At 39.2% G+C, this 22,302-nt stretch overlaps 1 protein-coding gene across 1 annotated transcript in view; it reads right to left on the minus strand.

Annotated features, from left to right (window-relative positions):
• Positions 1–776, minus strand: part of LOC149788943 (uncharacterized) — a 60,118-nt gene extending 59,342 nt beyond the window's left edge. The window contains exon 1 of the mRNA XM_089975086.1: positions 615–776. Coding sequence (XP_089831212.1) covers positions 615–663 — 49 coding nt within the window. The 5' untranslated portion in view covers positions 664–776. The remainder of the gene's footprint in view (positions 1–614) is intronic.
• Between the last annotated feature and the right edge of the window lie 21,526 nt (positions 777–22,302).

Here is a 22,302-nt window from a genome sequence, read left to right on the forward strand (position 1 = left end):
GTAAAACCTACAACCACTTTAATGTGTATCAAGGAAACTAGGAGCCATGAAAATACTAATTACTGATCTTATTTTATTAAGTGCTAGAGTTTAACTTTGATATCTCATATGACACCTCGAATAGCTCTCTCTCTCTCTCTCTCTCTCTCTCTCCAAGAGTCTAGCGTTTTATCAATAAAGTACGATGAAATCTCTGACAACACGAAATCACCTTATCTGTACCATAAATTAACACTGGTACAGATAAGGTGATTTCGTGTTGTCACGTTTATCAATAAAGTAGGATGAAATCTCGGAAAACACAAAATCACCTCATCTGTACCACAAATTAACACTGGTATAGATAAGATGATTTCGTGTTGTCAGAGATTCCATTGCAGTTTATTGATAAAACGACAGACTCTCTCTCCCTCTCTCTCTCTCTCTCTCTCTCTCTTTCATATCCTGCTAGTGAATAAATACATGGAACCTAATACAGAAAACGAAGTTATACGGTAACAATTTGATTACAGTGAGATCAGCGTGCCTAAAGTACGAAGCGCACTCTTGACCAGTAAATTGTGTTTGGATTTTGGCACCTGTATAGTTTCAGATGAATAAAAGTGTGAACTTACCCACAAAAATTGTCAAAAACATCAACAGGTTTACCTCGATCTGTGCCATTTTGGTTTCTTGATCCTAACCATAACCCTTACCTTGCAGATAAGGTGTACGGGCTAAGACAAATATTCAATTCATAGGTTGAATATGACGTAGGATATACAGCACGGTAAGAGTAATACTAGACCGAGTTTCTTCTGACCCTTGCCACCCCATTTTTTATATTTGGATATTTATGCTGGGGTGTAGGGTCAGAGTCCATTCCTTATCGAAAAGTTGGAATTCGCCGACACCATTGGTGTCGGCATGGTGTAGCCGCTTACTAGCCGACCCAGCAAAATTGAACGACCTTTCATCTAGATATAGATGCATGATATCGATCGGAATATCATTTATTTTCTCAAAAATCGTGAGCATAGTATTCGTCATGTCTTTAATCCGCTGACAGACGAGACGAAATTACGTCGTTGCTAAAATTAGGATCTGACCTATGGCATTCCGAGTCACATGACGACACAAATCTAGCAACCTACTTTGAAGAGAAGTTGCCTTCTTAAAAATAAGTTGTAGTAGTTAATGTCTTCTTCATACTTTCTCACGCATATATATATATATATATATATATATATATATATATATATATATATATATATATATATATATATATATATATAATTGTATTATATGCTATGTTATATGATAGGGATTATGTAAAATTGTATGTTGTAGCTGACCTTGTCCAAGTTCGTCGTCCACCTGACCTGAATCACTGATTTTATTTTATTTATTCTGTAAACAACAATTGAATAGCTAATATTTTCTCTACAAATGTGAGTTTAATAGTACGATAATTATCAGTAGAATAAACATATTTATCTTGGTCTGAGTCAGAACATTGTGTTTACCATGTTTTTTAAATTATAATTTTAGTAACAGACCTAGTAATAATTTAGATTCTTCTAGAATAATGAACTCTAATTCCGGGTTTTCCTTTTATGTCTTGTTTATATATATATATATATATATATATATATATATATATATATATATATATATATATATATATATATATATATATATATATATAAATCTTGTTTGGATGAAAATTAACAACTGGGCATACATCATTTATATTGTTGTATTCAGATTTTGGTTGGGTGACGTTATGTATTATTCTCTGGAAATACAAAGTAGTCTGTAATATTTTTGGAAAGAGATATTAACTGGGAAGTGAATTCAGACAAGGAAACATTGGGTTATATTACTGCTATTCAATAAAAGACTGTTGGCACATCATTACAATTCAGGTAATTGGTACATTTGTACAGTAGAGGCTACAGGCCACTACAGGCACATCAACACCTTCTGTGATGGAAATTATTTGGAATTCCACTAACGATTATTCAGAACTTTATTCATTAAGACTTGTGTTAGTATTTCTAGGATTATTTTGGATTTAATTATATTACTCTTTTTAAGACCATAGAGTCTATATATATATATATATATATATATATATATATATATATATATATATATATATATATATATATATATATATATATATTCTGAATCAAATCTATTTTATCTGTTTATTGACCTAGCATGACGTAAATTTAGCCTGCATTACATTTTAGGGGTTTCTTACTTAACGGTACATTTGTTCTGTATTAAGAGACATGAACCTATACTGCATATTTACCAAGCAAATACATGTCAACAATCTATAATACTGAACACTGGTAAAAAAATGTATTCAACGTCGCCGATATATTGTCACTGACAAATAAGAATTTAATTGCAATCACGTATTAGTAAATCGTTCCAACGGCTTGCTAATTTGTTTGAACACAAAAGTAAATTGTCATAACAGGATAGTAAATAGTTCTAACGGAATGGTAAATCGTTATAATTGATTAATAAATAGTTTGAATGGATTACTATTTTTGTCTGAAACAATATGCTCATCGTTATAACGGATTAGTAAATCGTTATGACGAATTATGAAATCATTCAAACTGATTACTAATTCATTTTTGAACGAATTACTATATCGTTATAATTGATTAGTAAATTGTTCGAACAGATTACAAATTTGTTTGAACGTTGTAACATCATTCGAACGGAGTAATTCATCGTTACAAGGGTCTAGTAATTTCCTATAAAGGACTGCTAAATCTTTCTTTCGAGTTGATAAATGATTATAACCGATTAGTGATTCGTTCAAACCGATCATTAATTTACTTGAACGGATTAGTTTGAATATTAAAATAGTAAATCGTTTTAGTGGATGAATAAAATTGTTGTTGTATATCTGCTATGTAGGAATTACCATAGGAACTCTTCCGCATAGAAAGTGACGACATTGCAAACCTAAATTTAGTATAGAACTTCGATCTAGACTCAAACATTAGAAATCATATATTCAATCGTTTTATGTTTTTTCTTCTTCTCTTTTCTCATAAGATTAAAATGTGAGGGCGTTTTGGCCTCACATTTTTAAATTTTGAAAGATTATATGATACCCTGGTCTCCAGATGAGAATTCCTGTACTAAACATGTAAATAGGAATAACACTATATGCCACTCTGAGGTCAAAATGAGACACTAAATGTCAAATTGAGTTTCAAAATAGACATTATCATAATATAGCAGTCTGGAGACAGGATGGGAAATCAAATGTTAAAATGTCGACCAAGAGTTAACATCGTGGGCCTTTCTAATGGGGAATGTAAGATTTTAATGTTATGGGTGAGTCTTACTTGAACATGCTGGGTTTGTCCGGCATCTAACGTTAATGTAATGTTAGAACGTTCATAGATATAATATGCACGGGCCTCTATGGCTAATAACGGGAATGTAACATAGATATGGCGATCAGGATACAACAGTGGAGATGGCACAATGGGTACGAGGAATATGGAAATGACATCCTAAACGGACATTTTCTTTAATGAAACGAAGTGGGACTTTTTAAGTATTGTTTATCATTTTTACAAATCTGATAGCAGAAAGTGTTGTTGCGAAGCCATTGCTTCTTTCCAGTTTGTTACAAATTAACGAGATGCTTTCTCTAGATTTGATACACTGACTTCACGCACTGTTAGTTCACTTGTTACAAATGTTTTGTGTTTTGTTTATCGCACAGTGAATGAAATATGACCTAGAAGCAAATGATGTCATACTTAATTTGTTCACATTAATTGAAGGCAGAATTTGTAACATTGTTCTCCTCTAGTCTGAAAACGCACAAAGGAAAGAAAAATAACCATGTATCAGGTCACTGGCTTACTGTTGCAATTCGTTTATACTTATTTGACATCAGCATTACTGAGAAAGTGATTATTTATTGGAAAAATATACCATTATCAGACATGTATGTGCGTGTGGATTTGTGTCATCTTACCCGTAATAGAAGCACAAATCAAGACAGATACACTTTTACGTGTATTGTTATATTGTCATCAAATCATAATTAAACTTCAAAACACAACACAAAACTTCGTTTATCGCCTTATTTTTATACTGCCTTGTTTTTGAATTTCTTCACTAGCATGGGTTTGTCTTCTGCTATTCCTCGTGCTGGTCTTCTGGAGCCCAATGTCCTTTCTCTCTATAGAACATGTCTCTACTTTTTATCTCGAGAGTCGTAGGCAGCGGTCTTCTTGGAAATGTACTTTCGAATGATACCAGCATACAATACTGGTCTCCTTTGAATCACGCTACGGTCCCGACACTGATAAAATAATGGTTCTTGAATGCAGTCGTTGGGGGTTTAATGAGACACAGAAATGAAGAATATGAATTCTAGTTTCTTGAGAACATTCCAGTCTCGACAGATAAAATCCATACATTTTTATCATCCTTCAGAAATTACTTTGGTTCGTTATCATGTCTCTAAATATAACATTGATGATTCACTGGACGACTTGGCCGTAAAATGGCATCGTTTCGCTCCTGCTCAAACACGAAACTTCTTGTTATTGATACGAAAATGCTGCCCCAAGCTTAACGCCGTCGGAATCATTGTGCGAAAACTTTAGTCTACATAAGTGATGTACGAAAGACCTAATTCCAGCCAGTGTGTAACTCATGAGAATTCTGGAGCACTAGTTAATTTTAAACATTAAGATTACTTTGGTATAGACTTTTTTCCACGCTCAAAAAATAACATATAAAAATGCAATTGTTAAGAAAAGAATTTATTTTCTATTCGATCCCACTCTTACCACCAAACTGACAATTAGAGTGACCAACATCCATTTATATCTTCTCATTGACCCACACTATACCATCAACACGCTATTGGAATGATCAATACCCAATATACCATTAAAACGAAGTTTCAAGAGACTCACAGCAGATAATCTACTATCCAATACACACTATATCATAAACACTGTTGGAATAAATAATAAATTAGTCATCTACTGCAAACCATTACAATACACCATCAACAAGCCTTTGAGGTGGACAAGACTCAATGTTCTACAATCTAAAACCTAAACTGTATCATCAACACGTTGTATGATAGCCAACAGCCACTAGTTTGCTGACCACACAGTGTAGGATGCTAAAGAAAGCATATTCTTACGACTCTGTATCTTAAACTAAGTAACAGAAAAATGCGACAACCAGCAAGTTTTGTAAAAGTTAACAAACAATTTATTTCCCAGTATGCAAAGTAAACATTTAAAAGAACTTAAATTATTGTGAATTAAATCCCAAAGAGTCATACGAGTTCTATCACAAGTCAAAATGTATTAAGTTCCAATTTATTTCCAGTGATATTCCAAAAAAAATTCAGACATTGAATATGTTGATGTGCATGTAGTGTCGAACGTGATAATGTGCCAATGACCTGAAGTGTGACAATGTGCTAACAGCCTTTTGACGTATCACAATAATATAATCCAAAAGGTCCTTGTCTGAATTTATTATCTTTCCAAATTAATGTTTGATACCAAGAATATTATTGGGCACTGTGTAATTCAAGTGAATAATAATCTGAATAAATAATTCCAACCAAATTAAAAACTGAACACAAAAGTAAGACTGATTCTGCTTCAGCTCATAAGGCAAGCATGTGCAATTTTTTCAAGTAATCAATGTTATATAAAAAGCTCAGACACAATAACAGACCCAAGATGTAGGTCAGTCTCCTTAAAAACGTTCAAAGTGGTCAACACGTTTAGAAATTGCCAAGTGAGAAACCAATGTTCTATATTCAGATTCAAGTAAACATGTTTACAATTAATAATGATCTGAATATTTAATCCACAGTCATAGAGAACAGTTTAGCTATGTATTATGTTGTTTACAAAGTAAATGTCACTAGGCATGAACAGAGTGACATTGATTTTGTACAAGCTCAAGTACAAAATACTGATGTATACAGAATTTAACCTCTTTATAAACAAAACTAATTTATCTATTACCTTATGATTTTCATAGAATCTCCTAATAAACAAAAGCAGCAGAGGGGGGTGAACAGACCGAAACTAAAATAGTACTGAATAGACAAAAACAGTTTCGGTTTACTTATTTCGACGATAAACCTTTCCATGACGACCACAGAATAAAAAAAAAATATCCCTGAACGTCGAATAATTTCTCTCGGAGAGACTCTTCGACGACCGGGGAAATGCAATAACATCCGCGCGCTGACGTTCTTGGTTTACTTCAATAAATCTGAAACTATTCCCCCGCGGGTCATCATTGACACGGTCGGTCGGTCCAGCCCCCCCCCCCCCCCTCTGCTGCTCTACGAAATGAGTTTCCAAGGAAAAACATTTTTATGTTAACCATACAATGTATCAAGTCCGATACGGTATCGTGTCCGCGGGTCGTGTAAATTTATTGTCACAAATCCGTGCTGGTTTCTTTGAGCGTGACTAAAGAAATTCTTAAACTTATTAATATCCATATCGCCGCTACACCAGGTTTGATGAATATTTCTCAGCGTATGAACATCAACTCCATTAAACACAGCAAGAAGATTACAGTTATCCCTGATTACTTTTGGTATTTGTGTGTAACGTTGAGTAATATAAATGACATCGGTGTTTTTATGACGACCCCGGGAAAATATTCTTGCAGGATTTTTTTGCTTGTCCAGCATCACATCATCATACACTACTAGGTTATTTATTTCCCCGTTAAGGTCTTCAACGCTGGGAGCTTCTTCGATATCAGTGATAAATTCAACTACTTCCTCGCCGTCTTCACTCAGCGCTTTTGCACTCTCATTAAAATCTTTTATAACATTATAGCATCGCTGATCATCTACAGATGGTGCTACCAAATACAGCTTATCCCACTTCATCCACTTCATTATCATGTTCAACAGCAGTTGCGTTTTACCCGATCCTGACGGTCCTATGATGATCATTCTGATAGAGTTTGGTAGCACTGAATTATGCTTAACTGGCTCCTTTCTTCGCGTCGCAGAAAAATCTGTAATTTCCATTTGTATATAAAGAATAATAATTATGGATCTATATTGTGTGAAGTGTAAGGCACGAACCCCTACGAATGATCTAACAACCATTACAACAAAAAATAACAGACAAGCACTTTCTGGTAAGTGTACGCGATGTGGCACAAAAAAATTTAGATTTCAAAAAAAAAGCGAGAATTTAGCGGAGGTGACATTGCAGCCAAACTTGGAAAGCTCCCCGGAACTCCCTGGGCAAAGTATCCCGGAGAAAAACATCTCCCAGGATACAATTACTGCGGTCCAGGGACACGACTAGATATCAGACTTGATGAACAGTCTAAACCAAAACCGGGAGAGTATCCGATAAACGCTATCGACGCAGCGTGTCACATACATGATGTTGCTTATCGAAGTAAAGATCTACAAGACAGGCATATCGCGGATGTGAAATTAATTCATGCACTAAGCGCCATAAAAAATAAATCATTTAAGGAGTCACTCGCTAATTGGTTAATAAGATCAGCGATGAAATCTAAATTAGCATTAGGCGCTGGATAATTAATAACAATGGAAGCGATTTATTATTCCCCAATCGGATACTGGAGAGGTAACTCAGCAATTAATAAACTCGCCAACGCGGCATCAGTAACACGCGAGGTTGCCAAAAATTGGCTATCAAAACAAGCAATATGGCAAATCTACTTACCACCACCTCGACAAATCAACTTTGCACATTTTGATGTTAGTACCCCCAATGAAGTTCATCAGGCTGACATACTATTCCTGCCTCATGATACTGTCCGTAGAAAAACATACAAATACGCGCTAACAGTAGTTGATGTTGCCAGTAGATACAAAGAAGCAGAACCGTTAGCGACTAAAACAGCCACTGAAGTTGCCTCTGCGTTTAAACGAATTTATCAGCGAGGACCTCTAAACTGGCCACGATTATTACAAGTTGATCCTGGCAAGGAATTTCAGGGCGCGGTGTCATCACTGACAAAGCAGCATAACGTTGTTATACGACGAGGACATACTGAAATTCATCGGGATCAGGCAATTGTTGAGCGATTTAATAGAACACTCGCTGAGAGATTATTCGGATACCAGTACGCGAGGGAATTCATTTACGATACGAGATCTCGTGAATGGGTTGCAAGACTGCCAAACGTGATAGCCGCACTGAATAATGAAATTACCAGAACAACAAACATGAGACCTGTAAATGCAATCACAAAAAAATATATACCCCGCGTCAGTGAACGCGGACAACAGCAACAAAATGTTTCAACGCAGCCAGGGACGCTAGCGTCCCCACTGCTGGGTAATGTCACCGTTAGGTATTTATACGAACCAGGCGAACTAGAAGGAGGAAAAAAAAGAGCAACCGATCCCACATGGAGTGTTACTACACATAAGATATCCAGCATAACCAGATCAACTGGGAGAAACGCAATCTACAGATTAGATTCGACTGCTCCTCAACGCGGATTTAAACGCGAGCAACTTCAGGTGATTCCCGAGGATACACAATTACCACCCCGATCACTAAAGTGATCCGCACTGAAGTGATTCAATCATTTAAATAACTGCAGCAACACCTCTGCGTCGGTTACACTCAAGACAGGTCAACATCACATTTTCACGTGTATGACCGCGACTGCTATCTATTCTATCTACGGTGAATTGCCTTGGGTCGTTTTTCGAATACTGCCACAGCAATAAACAATTACAACTCGCACAGTGATTATTCTGCTGTTGTTGTAATTGTATTACAAATTCAACATCCAAACTTTGTTTGGGATCAAACTCTCTACCATTTTTTTTGTCGCTCTGTTTGTAACCGGCTAATTTCTTTCTTATTGTGTCATCAGCGATTGAGCTGTCGTTGACAACATCATCTAATACAATTCTTCGTAACTGACCTATCCTTCTTACTCTTGACACGGCTAAATAAACTAAATTTGACCACTCGATGCGATCATCAACAATCCAAACTGTTGTATCTGAAATAGTTAGTCCCTGCGAACTGTGGATGGTCATAGCGTATCCTAGCGTCCACGGGGATTTGCTCATTTTCAGTGCCTGTTCAACAGCATCAACATCAACTGTGACAATATCATTTAATACTAAATTCTGTTTCTCCGGACCCGACGCAGTCAGGCGCCCTGGAATATCAACATCAATATTCTGCAATCGCGTATCAGCTGGTCTATAACACAACGGCACTGGCAACATGGGAAATTTCTTCTGATGTAACTGAAATAACCGCTGCTGAAGTGTGTCCCTGACTATCTTTCTACTTGCCACAATTAAATCACCTGGTTTCCACGTTTCCCAAAAGTCGCTCAGCGAAGTCTCTGGAATTATTTCACGCATTATCTCACACTGGACTTTATTGGTTTGTAGCCTGATCAGTGCCTTAAACTCTTTCAGCGTTTCATCGAGTGCTCTAACATCGTTAGTTATTTCCTCATAATAATCTACAAAAGTTTTCAGCCACTCGTGTGGAGATTCACCTGTAAATGGCGGTGGTTGGCCATGATCGCCGCACATAACAACTGCGGTATTTTTCTTTAGCAGCCAATCCAGAAACTGTTTTAATGTATCCAACGGCACAGTGTCTATCTCATCCCAGATGATTTTCTCGGGAATATATTTCGTTCCCATTCGTTCAGGTGTCCACGTGCCGCCGCTGTATTTGAAAAAACTGTGATACGTGCTCGCGTTAACATCCCGTTGTCTCATCTCCCTGGCAAGTCTGTGTGTGGGTGTTAGCACAATCATGTCAGAGTTTCTAAATAATTCAATCGCTCGAGTTGTCTTACCGGAACCACCAGGACCGTTCAGATAAACTGTTTTGTGTCTTGTAACAGGATCGTGCACCGGCGGCAACAACGAAGTTGTCCCCGACGAAACCGTCGAAGATATTTCTGCGCTGCGATACTCATCCTCGATTTCAACATCAGCCGATTCACAATATCCGTGTAACATTTCATTCTTTATTCTCCACGAGCCCCACGATGGATCATCCGATATAACATTATCCAACAGCGCTGAGTGTTTTTTATCGATATAAAATGAATCCGTTGCAACTCTCACTGCGGCAACGGGGAATCTATTGATCATCGACAACAAATTTATGGATACATAAGCCAGCATCGAAGATCTCAAATGTGTGTACTGAGATGATTCTCCGTCGATATAACTAAAAACAGTCCCTAGTTTTTCCCCGTTTGACAGAAACACATCTTCGCGGTTACAGAACATGTTGTTCGTGGCTGCATCAGCGACAATAAGATCCAATTCAGTCTTGTCCATGATTAATCGACTGTGATGTTGTTTATGATCATACGCTCCACCTTGAGTGAATTTCCCTATTATTCTTCGTCCTAGATCTTTTGCTGTGCTTTCATCATTTCTGAGTTTGCTTTTAAGTACTTCAGGAGCTTTCTTGATGATAGCGTCGATAGAAGTTTCTGGATATTCTCGTGACCAATCTTCGATGACTTCTTCTAACGTAACCGGCGTTGGAGTTGGCAACCAAACTTCGGTTTGACGACAATAACATATAATCGCTTCGCTGACCGTCAGCGACAACAGTATTCGACTGTCAAGCATGTATCGCAATAACACTATCGGTGCCCATCGCTTCTCAACGAAATGTCTGCCAAACCAAACATAACACACAGGATGTAAATCCTTAGCGAATTTAAACGACGACACACAAGCAAATCCGGTCAAGTCAAAATCGGGTAAAACACCGTTGACAGCTACTCTTGTCATGGTATTGCCAGCGTGGCCAAACCGTTTAAAATATTCGCTGCATTCTCCACGCCCAAGGAAACTTCCTGGATAACACGCCGTCATGTCCACGGATATCATACCGCGGTGATCATACTGAGTATTCCACAAACCGCCGTGTCCGTATTCGACACAGCTCTGCTGGATATCAGCAAGAAAACTTTTCGGAGTTGGTCTCCATGAATTTCGTTCCCGGGCTACATGCGCGACAACACCCGGGACAGTAAAACAGTGTGTCAGTAACGTATCAGTGTTGCCAGCATGATATTTTTCTGCGAGTTTTTTCATTTCCTGCTGTAACGCCATTGTTCTGTATATTTCCCCGTTGGGTCTCACAAACTGATCATATTCTCCATCTTCGCTACTTCTGAATAACCACACAGACACTGGATCGGTTTTACTTATCTGATAAATAAAATCAAACATGCTCCCAGAATTGCTTTGCGAATAATACTTCACAACACGGTCTTGCGGAAATATCCTAACCGAGTCAGTCCAGGCGTGACTGTTATGATCGATAATAGTTATTGGTGTTCCACGGGAATTGTATTTACACTCATACAATACCTCACCGGTTAACGATGAAACCGTTATAGGAAATTTTAGTAATCGCTCTAGCTCAGCAACATCATTTATTGACGCTCCTTTATCCGCTACTCGTGTCGCCCACGCTGTTATTTTAGTTTGTCTTAGCGGTGTTAGGCCGTTTCCTCGCATTGCATTTTTAAAATGTTCCATTACTCGCTCAGCTACACAATTCATCCTTGACTCTGTCAACGGCGACACCTTCATCGGTTTGAGTTTATCAACGCGTGGTTTCTTCATCGGATAAATTCCATAAATGACTGCGGTCACAGGATACGCTCTGGAATAATATGGTATATCAATCCCAACAAGTACTCCCGGTTTTGAGTCTTTACTTAACAGAACGGTTTTTCCGCCCCTTCTGGCATCAAGAACAGGGTCTAGTTTGTCTCTGATAATCCACGTTCCCTCGCCGACTCCAACAATAAATTTTATCTGTACGAAATATCTTCTATCGTCGAGATACCCAATTATGTTACGCGCGATTGTATCGTTCATGGTAGCATCAATGATACGGTCACGAGAAATGCCTTGCATTTCCCGAGAAACGCTCGCGTTTCCGAGGATAATTTTATACGAAGACCACGTGTGTGCGGCACCATCACGACGAAACTCTTCTTTGGCATTCTTGATAACACCAATTACCTCTGCTAACTCTCTTCGTCGTGGATCAGCGGTTAACCGGTCAAGATCGAATCTAGAACCTGATATGGGTTTTATTCTGGATAGTCTTTCAAAACCCATTATTATAATTAAGACAAATATTTAAATAGACAAATATATTATATGATGAACCAATGCAAGTGGATCAAACTAAATTCATCAGCGCCGTGTAGCAAACCCTGCAGAGGCGAATACTGTGGACAACATGCTCAACAGGTCCGCGGTGGGAGTCTAGGACCGATACCGTGTATCAGATGCGGCATTGGAGTACGAGGAAAAACGCAATTATGTTCAGCGTGTGGGGGAAAACGCTATCGAGAACTAAAACGGTATTATGATAAAAAAAATCCAGACTGTGATAACGCTCTCTCGGAGCGTGATTACATAAATAAGTTTTCAGACAAATTATGAATTAGACAAATGATTTGCTTATAGTATAATGAATCAAGAATTCGTCCGACATCCAACTATTCCAAATTATGAGGCAAACCGAGATGGCATAGTACGACACTGCACGCGAAGACGACCAGTTGGTGGAGTTGATAATGGTGGTTATTCAAGATTTACTGCCACGTGCGGAAAGAGGTATTTATGTCATCGTTTTATTTACGAATGTTTCTTTGGAGTGATCCCTAAGGGTTTTGTCATTGATCACATTAACGGTAACATACTTGATAACTCTATAAACAATCTTCGCGTGGTCACTCAGAGCAAGAACTGCCTACTGGGTAACACAGGGCGTTGTAAAACAGTTGCAAGAAGAGCTATTAAATCTATAAACGCAATTACAGGTGAAGAAATTGTATTCCAGTCAATAAACGCCGCCGGTAGGTATTTCGGTATTTGTCCACCTTCTGTACAGCATGTCGCAGATGGGATCTACAAAACAGCATTTTCAAAGAAGCTCAAACAGAAGATTTCATTCTGTTATATAACTCTTATCGTTGACACAAACGACGATAACTCCTCCGAGAGTGTGTAACGCTTTGCAGAGTTGTCGTTGCTGGTCAGAGGATTTGCTCCCCCTAAGAAAGCCACCTTGATAAAATATTTTATCGAGTTCATAACATGTAATCATTTATTTACCGTAGAATATATATTTTTTTACAAACAATATCCTCGTTTTACTGAATATATCCGACTGTTTTGCTCTTCTGTGCTTGTTATATGACCGCGCTTAAGAAAACATACAATTAAAATATTTTAAACAAGTCCCGCCCACTGCTAGAGCGAATTTCCAACTCGCAAGTAACAGTTGGGTTATATACGAAATCGCTCCCTAAGACCTTTGGGTCGATCGAAAGTCAGCACGCGCAAGCAAAACCATAAATTTAATCCGCCAATGGCGGGTGTCTTTTGTGCACCATCCAATGGTCGATTCAATGGATGGTTTTGCTCTGCTGCTGACCGTAGAAAATGACCCACCTGTGTATGTTTGTGTCGTCATAGGATAAGGTCTTAGGATAAGTTAGGATAAGATTACATGTTCATTGTGCCTTTACTTGCTGTCATACTCGAATCAGAGGTAAAGGTTGTCTGTTCTGTACCGTCTCTTAGGATAAGATTACATGTTCATTGTACCTTTGCTTGCTGTGATACTCGAATCAGAGGTAAAGGTTGTTTGTGTTGTCAAATAAATGTTTGCCGGGCCTGCTAGAGAACTCGATCCTAGAAGCCAGGGCTGTCTCGTCTTGTAAATAAATGTGCCTCTGAGTCACTTGGCAGTCAGAGGGGTCCGTCCTTAGGATAAGTTACGTGTTATATGTTTGTCCTTGTCAATTCACTAAACACGTCTTCTTGAGCCTATAGAACGTTATTTGACGATCTAGAGGCTCTTGCAGGGGATAAAGTGTTTGGTGTTACATGTTGTATTGTCATGTCGGAAGCAGTCCTCGTGGGGTTCTAGAACGTTATTTGACGATCTAGGCCCTTGCAGGGGATAAATGTTTCCGACTGTCTCGTTTTGTTTTGGAAAGCTAGCGTTTTTTATGCAAAGTGTTTGTATTAAAAATATAAAAATATATAATAATATGAATCACGAAAATATAAATACCATACTTGTTGAAATTAAAGAATTACAACAGCGAGGTTTTAATATTTTACTAGACACTGAAACAATTATGTCAGATTTTGAATCCTTGAATGAGCTATCACGCTTGGGGAAGAACAATCTCCCTGCTCGTTATAGGTTCATTAAGGGTTTGCAAGATCGTGTTTACAGATCACTTGCCGGGATAACTGAAAATCAGGTATCTGAATTTATTCCACTGTGCCGTGCAGTTGAGAAGATTCGTCTTGGATTGTCACAAGAGTATGAGACTCGAAAATTAATTAGCACCAGGGTGAGACGGTTAAAAGGTTATATAAAGAATCTAGACACGGAAATGCCTTGCATTTCTGACAAAAATACTAGTGTTTCTGACTACGAGGCCGACAAGGAAGTATAAACCTAGCATAGCGTGTGACTCACAGCACAAAGTGAAAGTAGAACCTGAGAACGCTAGCGCCCCCCCCCCCCCCCCCGCTTGGAGTGTAAAGCACATTTCCACGGGTAAAAAAAAAAGTGTATTATTTTTTTTGCCCTTGGAAACTCAAAGAGTTTCTCAAGTGAAGGGCGCTTTCAGATTTTCAGGATTTGCTTAAGCGTTTCAACATCAATACAGGAATGAGAATAGTTCATAATCTGTTCTCGTTGACACCAAACTATGATCATATGATTTTGCTGTAGCTCTGTTAATTGTGACGGAGTTAACAAGAAGTCTTCGTCACCATACACGTCAATAACTATTTTAACGGGGAAATACTGTTCTGGGAATGTCTGTATTTGAAATGCGGTTTTTATTGCCTCGTAAAGAATTTGCTTATCATGAATATGAACTCGTGCATGAATGTACTCGGGTTGATACATTATACACAACCGTTTTTTTTTAAATGCGTGCTAGCACTTTCAACGATAACTTATGCTGGTTTTGATAGGGTATTTGCACGATAAAATGACGAAAATGGATCAGTGCAGAAAAAAAAACTATTATAAATATTATGGATCCCTTGACTTAGGACTTCACCAGTAAGTTTATACTAACAGTCTCGTCACGCAGGTCCAACAAATTCCTCCTCTGGTCGGTGAGTTTGAAATTTATCGTTGACAACCACGGGTTATGACACCGTAGATAGACCGGATTGATTGGTTCTTGCACAATCAGAAAACCAGGGGGGTCTCTTGGTGTGAACGTATACAGGATAAACCCCTGTTGTGCCGTCGTAGTATCTGATGCGCTGTAACTGCCATCGATGACGTCACATACAAGATTGACCGCAATAACATCTGTGATATTTACGATCCCGGGTGAGATGTGTCTGCCATCGGATGCTGTACTGTTGTCGTGCTTGAGAATAACAGGTTGTGGTTTTATTCGTTCGTACGCGGCAAGAATATCTTCGAAAGATTGATCGATGAGATCAGAGACTGATTTTCTCAGCTCGGGCACGTTATATCCAGGAAATTTAAAATCTGAAATATCATTCACTTGAATACCATATTTAATTGCAAAATCTGCTCTGGCTATCTGTCTATAATTATCATCGATATAGTCTTTAAGATCCAGTAAAGCCTGAATTATTCTTAGATTTATAGTTTCCATGGCCGATGCGAGTTTGTTTAGTTTTTCTATGGTTGTGATAATATTATCACGCGGACTTGTTAAATCAGAAATATAATCTTGGAAATATACTCGCAGGAGTTGTAGCTGTTGTTTATGTACTAGATTGATCGGAATAAATAATTCAGATTCTATATCATCTAGACGGTAAACACGGAGCTCCTGCCCCCCCTTAACACGTGGAGCTTCTATACTCCAAGTATCGGGCATTAAAGTACTTTTTCTTGCTAGTAATTGATCTGCAAGGAGTAAATAATAATTGTACTCGAGGTCGTGTAGTGCTTCTTTATAGGTCATAAAATCCGATTTTTCAGGTTTTGGTGGACGAGGTTTAACCTCGGGGGCCTTTGGCCATCCTAATAATGTTCGGATTGAGCTGTTATAAATATCCACGGCGTATCCTGGCGTTGAGATTTCAATGACCGCAGACAGCGTTGGTTCATGAGCTGTTATAGATATTTTGGCTTCCTTGCCGGTGATTCGTTTTATTTGGCGTTGTATCTCATTATTGATTTCTTCGATCTGATAACTCCCAGTGGGAAGTGTAATTGTATTCCAGTCAAGTTCACCCTGTTCGCCGGAGTCGGCTTTGCTTTTCCCGAACACGAATGAATTATTTGGCTGCAGACCACCAAATGATGCCGACCTAACATTGGGCCAGCTGTGATACACACTGAGCTTTGCTAACGCGATTTCACTCACTGGAATTGGAGTTCGAAAATTAATACCGAATTCTGGTGTCGTCGAGGACACTGAGATCATTGTGGTCCTTACCGGTGTTGTGTTTGTGACTATTTGTTGAAGCAGTTCTATTGACATTATTTATTTGTTTAGTTTTCAAATAGTCATTGTACGCATCTGACATTAGTTTGAATTCAGAATCTGATATCGTAGCGTCGCTACTTTGCACGTCTAACGATGATGATATCAGCGATGATAATTTCTGATATGCGGTCGTGGCTGTATTTAATTTTGTCGTGTAATCGTGTAATTTTGTGTTAGCACATGATGATATTTTTTTTGCTATGATGCCGAAAACTCCAGCTGTTGTTGTGGCCGCGGAAACACAGATCGTGGCGGCGACTGCTGCAGTTACCGGAGTGACCGCTGATAGTATTGCTCCGGCAGATGCAACAACGGCAGATACTGAATAAACCATAATATCCAGCACTGTTATGCGGCGCTTGTATTTTTTTACTTTTTGACTAGTTACTTCGATGACAGTTTTTAACTCAGATTGCCACTCACGGACTTGATTGTATCGATATTGTTGAGCATCTGGCGTCGTTGACATTATTCAATTACGCGGTAACCAATTGAGGCGTTGCAGCGACGAATTCCAAACAAAACCAGTAAGATGTTGCTGTTAAACTATCGTCCTCGGCTTCAAGCATAAATGTTTCCTCGGTTCCGCTGTTTAGTATTACAGTGCAAACCCCGGAATACTTATCGGTGGAATGTCTCCAAGGATATGTTGTGAAGATTTCAAATTTAGCGGCTGAAAACACAGACAACCTGTAAACACCGGTGGCTGTTGCTGTATATTTGATAGTGTTATTTTGTCGTGACCATGTTGCGAATCCCGATGATACCGTGAATACGATGTTGGTGATATGCCCCGGAGTAACTCCAGTGGGAACTTTAATCAAACTGGTTTTGTTAACGATATCAGGAATACCCGATACGATATCCTGCTGTGTTTGTTTGATCGTGTTAATGTCGGTCTTTACATCAGCGAGTTTTACATCGACGACTGGAGGAGTTCCAAAGAACTTATCCACGACCTCATCAGTTTTTACGAAGTTTCTTCGAAATCTTGTAAACGCGCCCACGTGAACATCATGCTCTGCACGCAGCGTATTTAGTTTACCGTTGACGATGTCCACGTATTGTTTGTTTGACGCATCCTGGTCGGATTCGGGATTCGCTAACGCGGTTATTTTGTTGCCGCTCATGCTGAGTTCGCCTGTCATCGTGTCACCGGCTTTTTTCACACATTTATCAACACCTTTATCAATACTGTCTTTGATGCTTGCGATTGATATATTCGAGTCCTTGATCCGGCCGCCATCACTAAATGCAACGAAGTTATCCTTGGTAGCTCCAAGAACTCTGCGAATTATATCATTCCACTTAATGTTGCTCGTTCTTAGTTTTCCTTGCCTGTCTTGGAAAATAGCAACTTCATCTGGGTCAACTCCAGCTATATTCAAAAGATTATCGACTTCATCTTTGGTCGCATATTTTGAGAGATCAGCATCTGTGCTTGGTTTACCTCCTCGTGTGAAAGGTCTTCCGTAAATATCCACCATTATTCTTATTGCTGTTTTTCAAATGCTAGCATTTCTCGATGCGGTATATTCATACACTACTTTATGAGGAGGAGTTGCTGGATTTCTTGAGATTGCATCAAGAACATTTAAAACCTCCCTCCCACAAATGGGCGGATCAATTAATGTTTGTGTTGGTAACGTCGACTGCCACACTGGAACATTAGAAAATCTGCTGACATACTTGAGAAACTCAACTGGCGGTGCTAAACCGTACGAATCAAAATAGATAATTCCACGTGGATCGATCGCGTAAGCAACCCAGTGAGTTCCCGGACCATCTTTGTTGTCGAGATTGATAATGCCAGTTTCTGGATTATTCGGTCGTTGCGGTAATTGATCTCGCATAAATACGCCTCTGAAATGTTTTACACGCAATTTTTTAACAGCATCGAGTAAATCAAAATTGCTCAACGGCGTTAGAATTTTTTTGGATACCATGATGGTGGAGTTCCTGGTAGTCTTAGACCGCGTCCCTTTTTTTTCTTGTATCCTTTTCCCGTTGCCTTTTTTAGTGCCATTCCAGCTGCAGTTCCAACTGCACCGAGTGCTGCGGCTTTTGCTACGGCTGGTGCTGCCGCGGCAATCAACGCCGGTATTGCTGCGAGAAGAGGAAATATTCCACCGGTTTTAGTCATGTCCTTGATAGCTGCAGCAGAGAAATCAAGTCGGACACCGGTTTTTGCTGTTAGTGCCTTATTAAAATGTTTAAGCTGAGTATTAGTCAACGACAATTTGTTTGGACCACCAGTAATCTGATCTCGTTTTAGTGTTATTGATGTCCCGCACGTGCTTGCGTTCTTTGATTGCAATTTCTTCGTTTGACCGGAAGTCAAGGTGACATTAACATGACTGTATGACATTATATCCTAAGTTTGATTTTAATTGCGTTACATATTCTCGATTGGAGCGTCGATGACCCTCATTCGTCCGCCAACACCTTCAAGCAGCATTGCTTTATCGGAGAGTATGACAGCAATCGCTCTGTAACCACCAGCAGGAACACCTACACGAGCTCGGAAATGTAGGTCGACAACAGATTGTTTAACCAGATCAAGATGTTCCAGCGAAAAGTAATAAATCGGATATAAACTCATAAAGTCTCGCTGTGATATTTGCAGGCCAGTGTCTACATTAAGGTCGCGCCCCATAAATGACATCAGACGATGATACGCGCGTGCGACACGATGATGTTCGAAATCTATTAATATATCCTCAGATGGCTCCTGATGCCCATTTATTCTCAACGAAACTTCAGAAACTCCAAGTGTATCAAATACCATTGGATTTCTTTCCTGGCTATCTGTTCTAGCACGGTATTGAAATGCAATGAAAATATGTCGTGGTGCTGATACTCCTTGTTGCGATGATATATGCCATGTAAACAACCCACCATTATCACCCTGAATAACGTCTGTGGTTGTTGTTTTCCAGGATAGCAGTGATTTACCGCCCGTGTCCATGAAAGACAACAGTCGTTGTTCTTCGGTGATTGACGGAGACAACACTGGCATCCACAACCACAGTTTAGTTAGTATTACCTGACCAGGGGAAACAGCAGCATCTCGCCAGATAGCGTCATTATCATCAGGTTTTCGCACAAGTACAACTGTGTGTTTGGCACCGAATATGACCTTGTGGACATCTCTGCAGAATCCAAAGATGTGAGACAATGGAATCACACCTGAGAACTCTTCATCTCCACTTAACATCGATCTACGTGTTGCAAAACCCAAATTAAAATTTTCGTTCATCGATGCAACTGCGTCACCGGCATTATTCATTGTTACATTCCTGTTCTCGGGGCTGTCGGTTATATCCTTTGCAAACATCATTGATGGTCCGGCTGATCTGGTGTAATCATCCGAGTATCTCGCCAACCCGAGAATTGTTGTGGCAACGTCGACGTTATCATGAATTGTTTCAATTTCTTTTCCATCTATCATGTAAATAGCGGATTTAAATAACGCCATGATGCCGTTGTTAACAAATCCAACTCGGTCGCCGATTCCGTAGTTAGTGTTATCATTCTTTAAAAGCCTACCTTCAACTTCGATGAAGGCCTCAGCGGGCAAGAAGTATCTACTTGTATCCTGGACCTGTAGTTCAATTCTTCCGCGTTGGTTAGGATCACGTGCTTCATAAGAATAATATTGAAAATCACGTACAGAATCATCTTTAAGTACTGGTTTGGACATATCAAACGCGTCATTGGATTTTCGTGCAAACATTATTATTATTTGTGATGATCTAATTAAAATGTTATCGTCACCGGAAACCACTACCAGCTATCAAATTAGCAGTTACACTATCTTGCAACGCTTTGGAGGTAATTCCTGCTGTTGCGATCTCAGCTAATTTCTGATTTATGGCCTTATTTACTACGCTACTAACATTTGCCGGCATAGCTTCAGTGGATGGTAGTTTTACTGGCACCAACCTCTCGACTGGGTTTTTTTTTCGTATCAGCTGTGCTAGTCGATCCTTGATTGATTGAAATGCTTTCCCGGCAAGACTACCAACAGTGCCAATGGCTTTATCCTTGACAACATCAGCGGCTTTCATCGCGAATTGTTTTGCTAACGGTCCAGCTTTCGGAGCGATTCTTGTGACTAAATCCCTAACAACATCACCGACTCCATCTCCGTAAACAACCTCGTATACTGGTAATCGTGAGTTTACTACTCTGACACTTCTTGGTCTGCGAAAAGAATCGTGTAGTATCATTTTATTTAATTATTGTTTATCTAACTGAATTTGCTAGCAAATTTAATTATTAGTCGCTGTGGTAACCGTCTGCGAGTTCATCAATGAGCCCCCGGTAGATGCTGATATCCATGATGCCACGCTGAAATAGTCTCTGACAGATATCTGCGGCTTCATTTATAATTTCCGGAGAATTGTTTCCGGCACGTCTTCCTCCGATGAGAACTTCCAACCGTGATACATCATCGATGATATTATTAGGGCAGGCAATAAAACCGGATCCTAAACCCTCCCCTGTTGATGGTACAATTCTTGGGGATAAAATGTCTTGAGGCAAACTTTCAGAAGATGTTGTTAAGCTAATTATCGGCGACCTAGTTTGTTTGAATTTTTGCCCCCGCGGACTTCCTTCAGATGCAGCCTCGTATTCACTTAACGGAGTTAGGTCAGGATCTATTGCTCTTCGCCGTGAAGGATATTGTTGTCGTTCTGTGTGTTGCAACGGTGATTTTTCTTCTTGAGGTTGCGATGGTGGAATTTCAAGTTTACGTATAGCATCTACAAGTCTATCGTATTTTGTATCGTCCCTGCTGATTTGTTTTTTATTTTCACGTATACGATACGAATATTTGATAAAATTATCATCTGTCATAGAACCGTGTTCTGGGTTTAAAGACACATCTCTTCTAATCAATCCTAACAGTATTGTCTCAGGTAATTTCTCTTCTGGTACATTTTTAAGAAGTTCAATATAATCCGGCGTAAATCTTTTGGCGGGGTCAGTAATTCTCCCTGTTACTCGCTTACCAGCAGGTACTGACACAACAACTTCATCGGGTGGAGGCGGGGGTTTAAGTCCAGCTGAAATATCCTGTAAAATTTTCCTTTGCTCTATTAAAGCCTCTTTGGTAACAGCTGCGGATTTTTCAGTAGCTTTGGTCACGGGTTTAAATAATTCCTCCGTAGTCTCTGCAAAGCCTTCCCGTGCTTGCTGTCTTAGTTGTAATTTTTGTCTGACACTATCACGGACAGGAAGAAATTTCTGAATTGCTTCGAGACGTTCTCGAGCTAATCTAGTCGTATGTGCTTCTCCAATATTTGCCATTATTTATTTGTCAATGATTTAATTCCGCTAACATAAAAATGTTTTTCCTTGGAAACTCATTTCGTAGAGCAGCAGAGGGGGGGGGGGGGCTGGACCGACCGACCGTGTCAATGATGACCCGCGGGGGAATAGTTTCAGATTTATTGAAGTAAACCAAGAACGTCAGCGCGCGGATGTTATTGCATTTCCCCGGTCGTCGAAGAGTCTCTCCGAGAGAAATTATTCGACGTTCAGGGATATTTTTTTTTTATTCTGTGGTCGTCATGGAAAGGTTTATCGTCGAAATAAGTAAACCGAAACTGTTTTTGTCTATTCAGTACTATTTTAGTTTCGGTCTGTTCACCCCCTCTGCTGCTACAAAGGTAAACCTCTATCCCCAACTAATTGTAAAAGAATGAATCTAAATTAGAT

The sequence above is a fragment of the Sinohyriopsis cumingii genome, chromosome 11, assembly GCF_028554795.1.
Source record: "Sinohyriopsis cumingii isolate HCF-2022 chromosome 11, ASM2855479v2, whole genome shotgun sequence".
Taxonomy (NCBI): Eukaryota; Metazoa; Mollusca; class Bivalvia; order Unionida; family Unionidae; genus Sinohyriopsis; species Sinohyriopsis cumingii.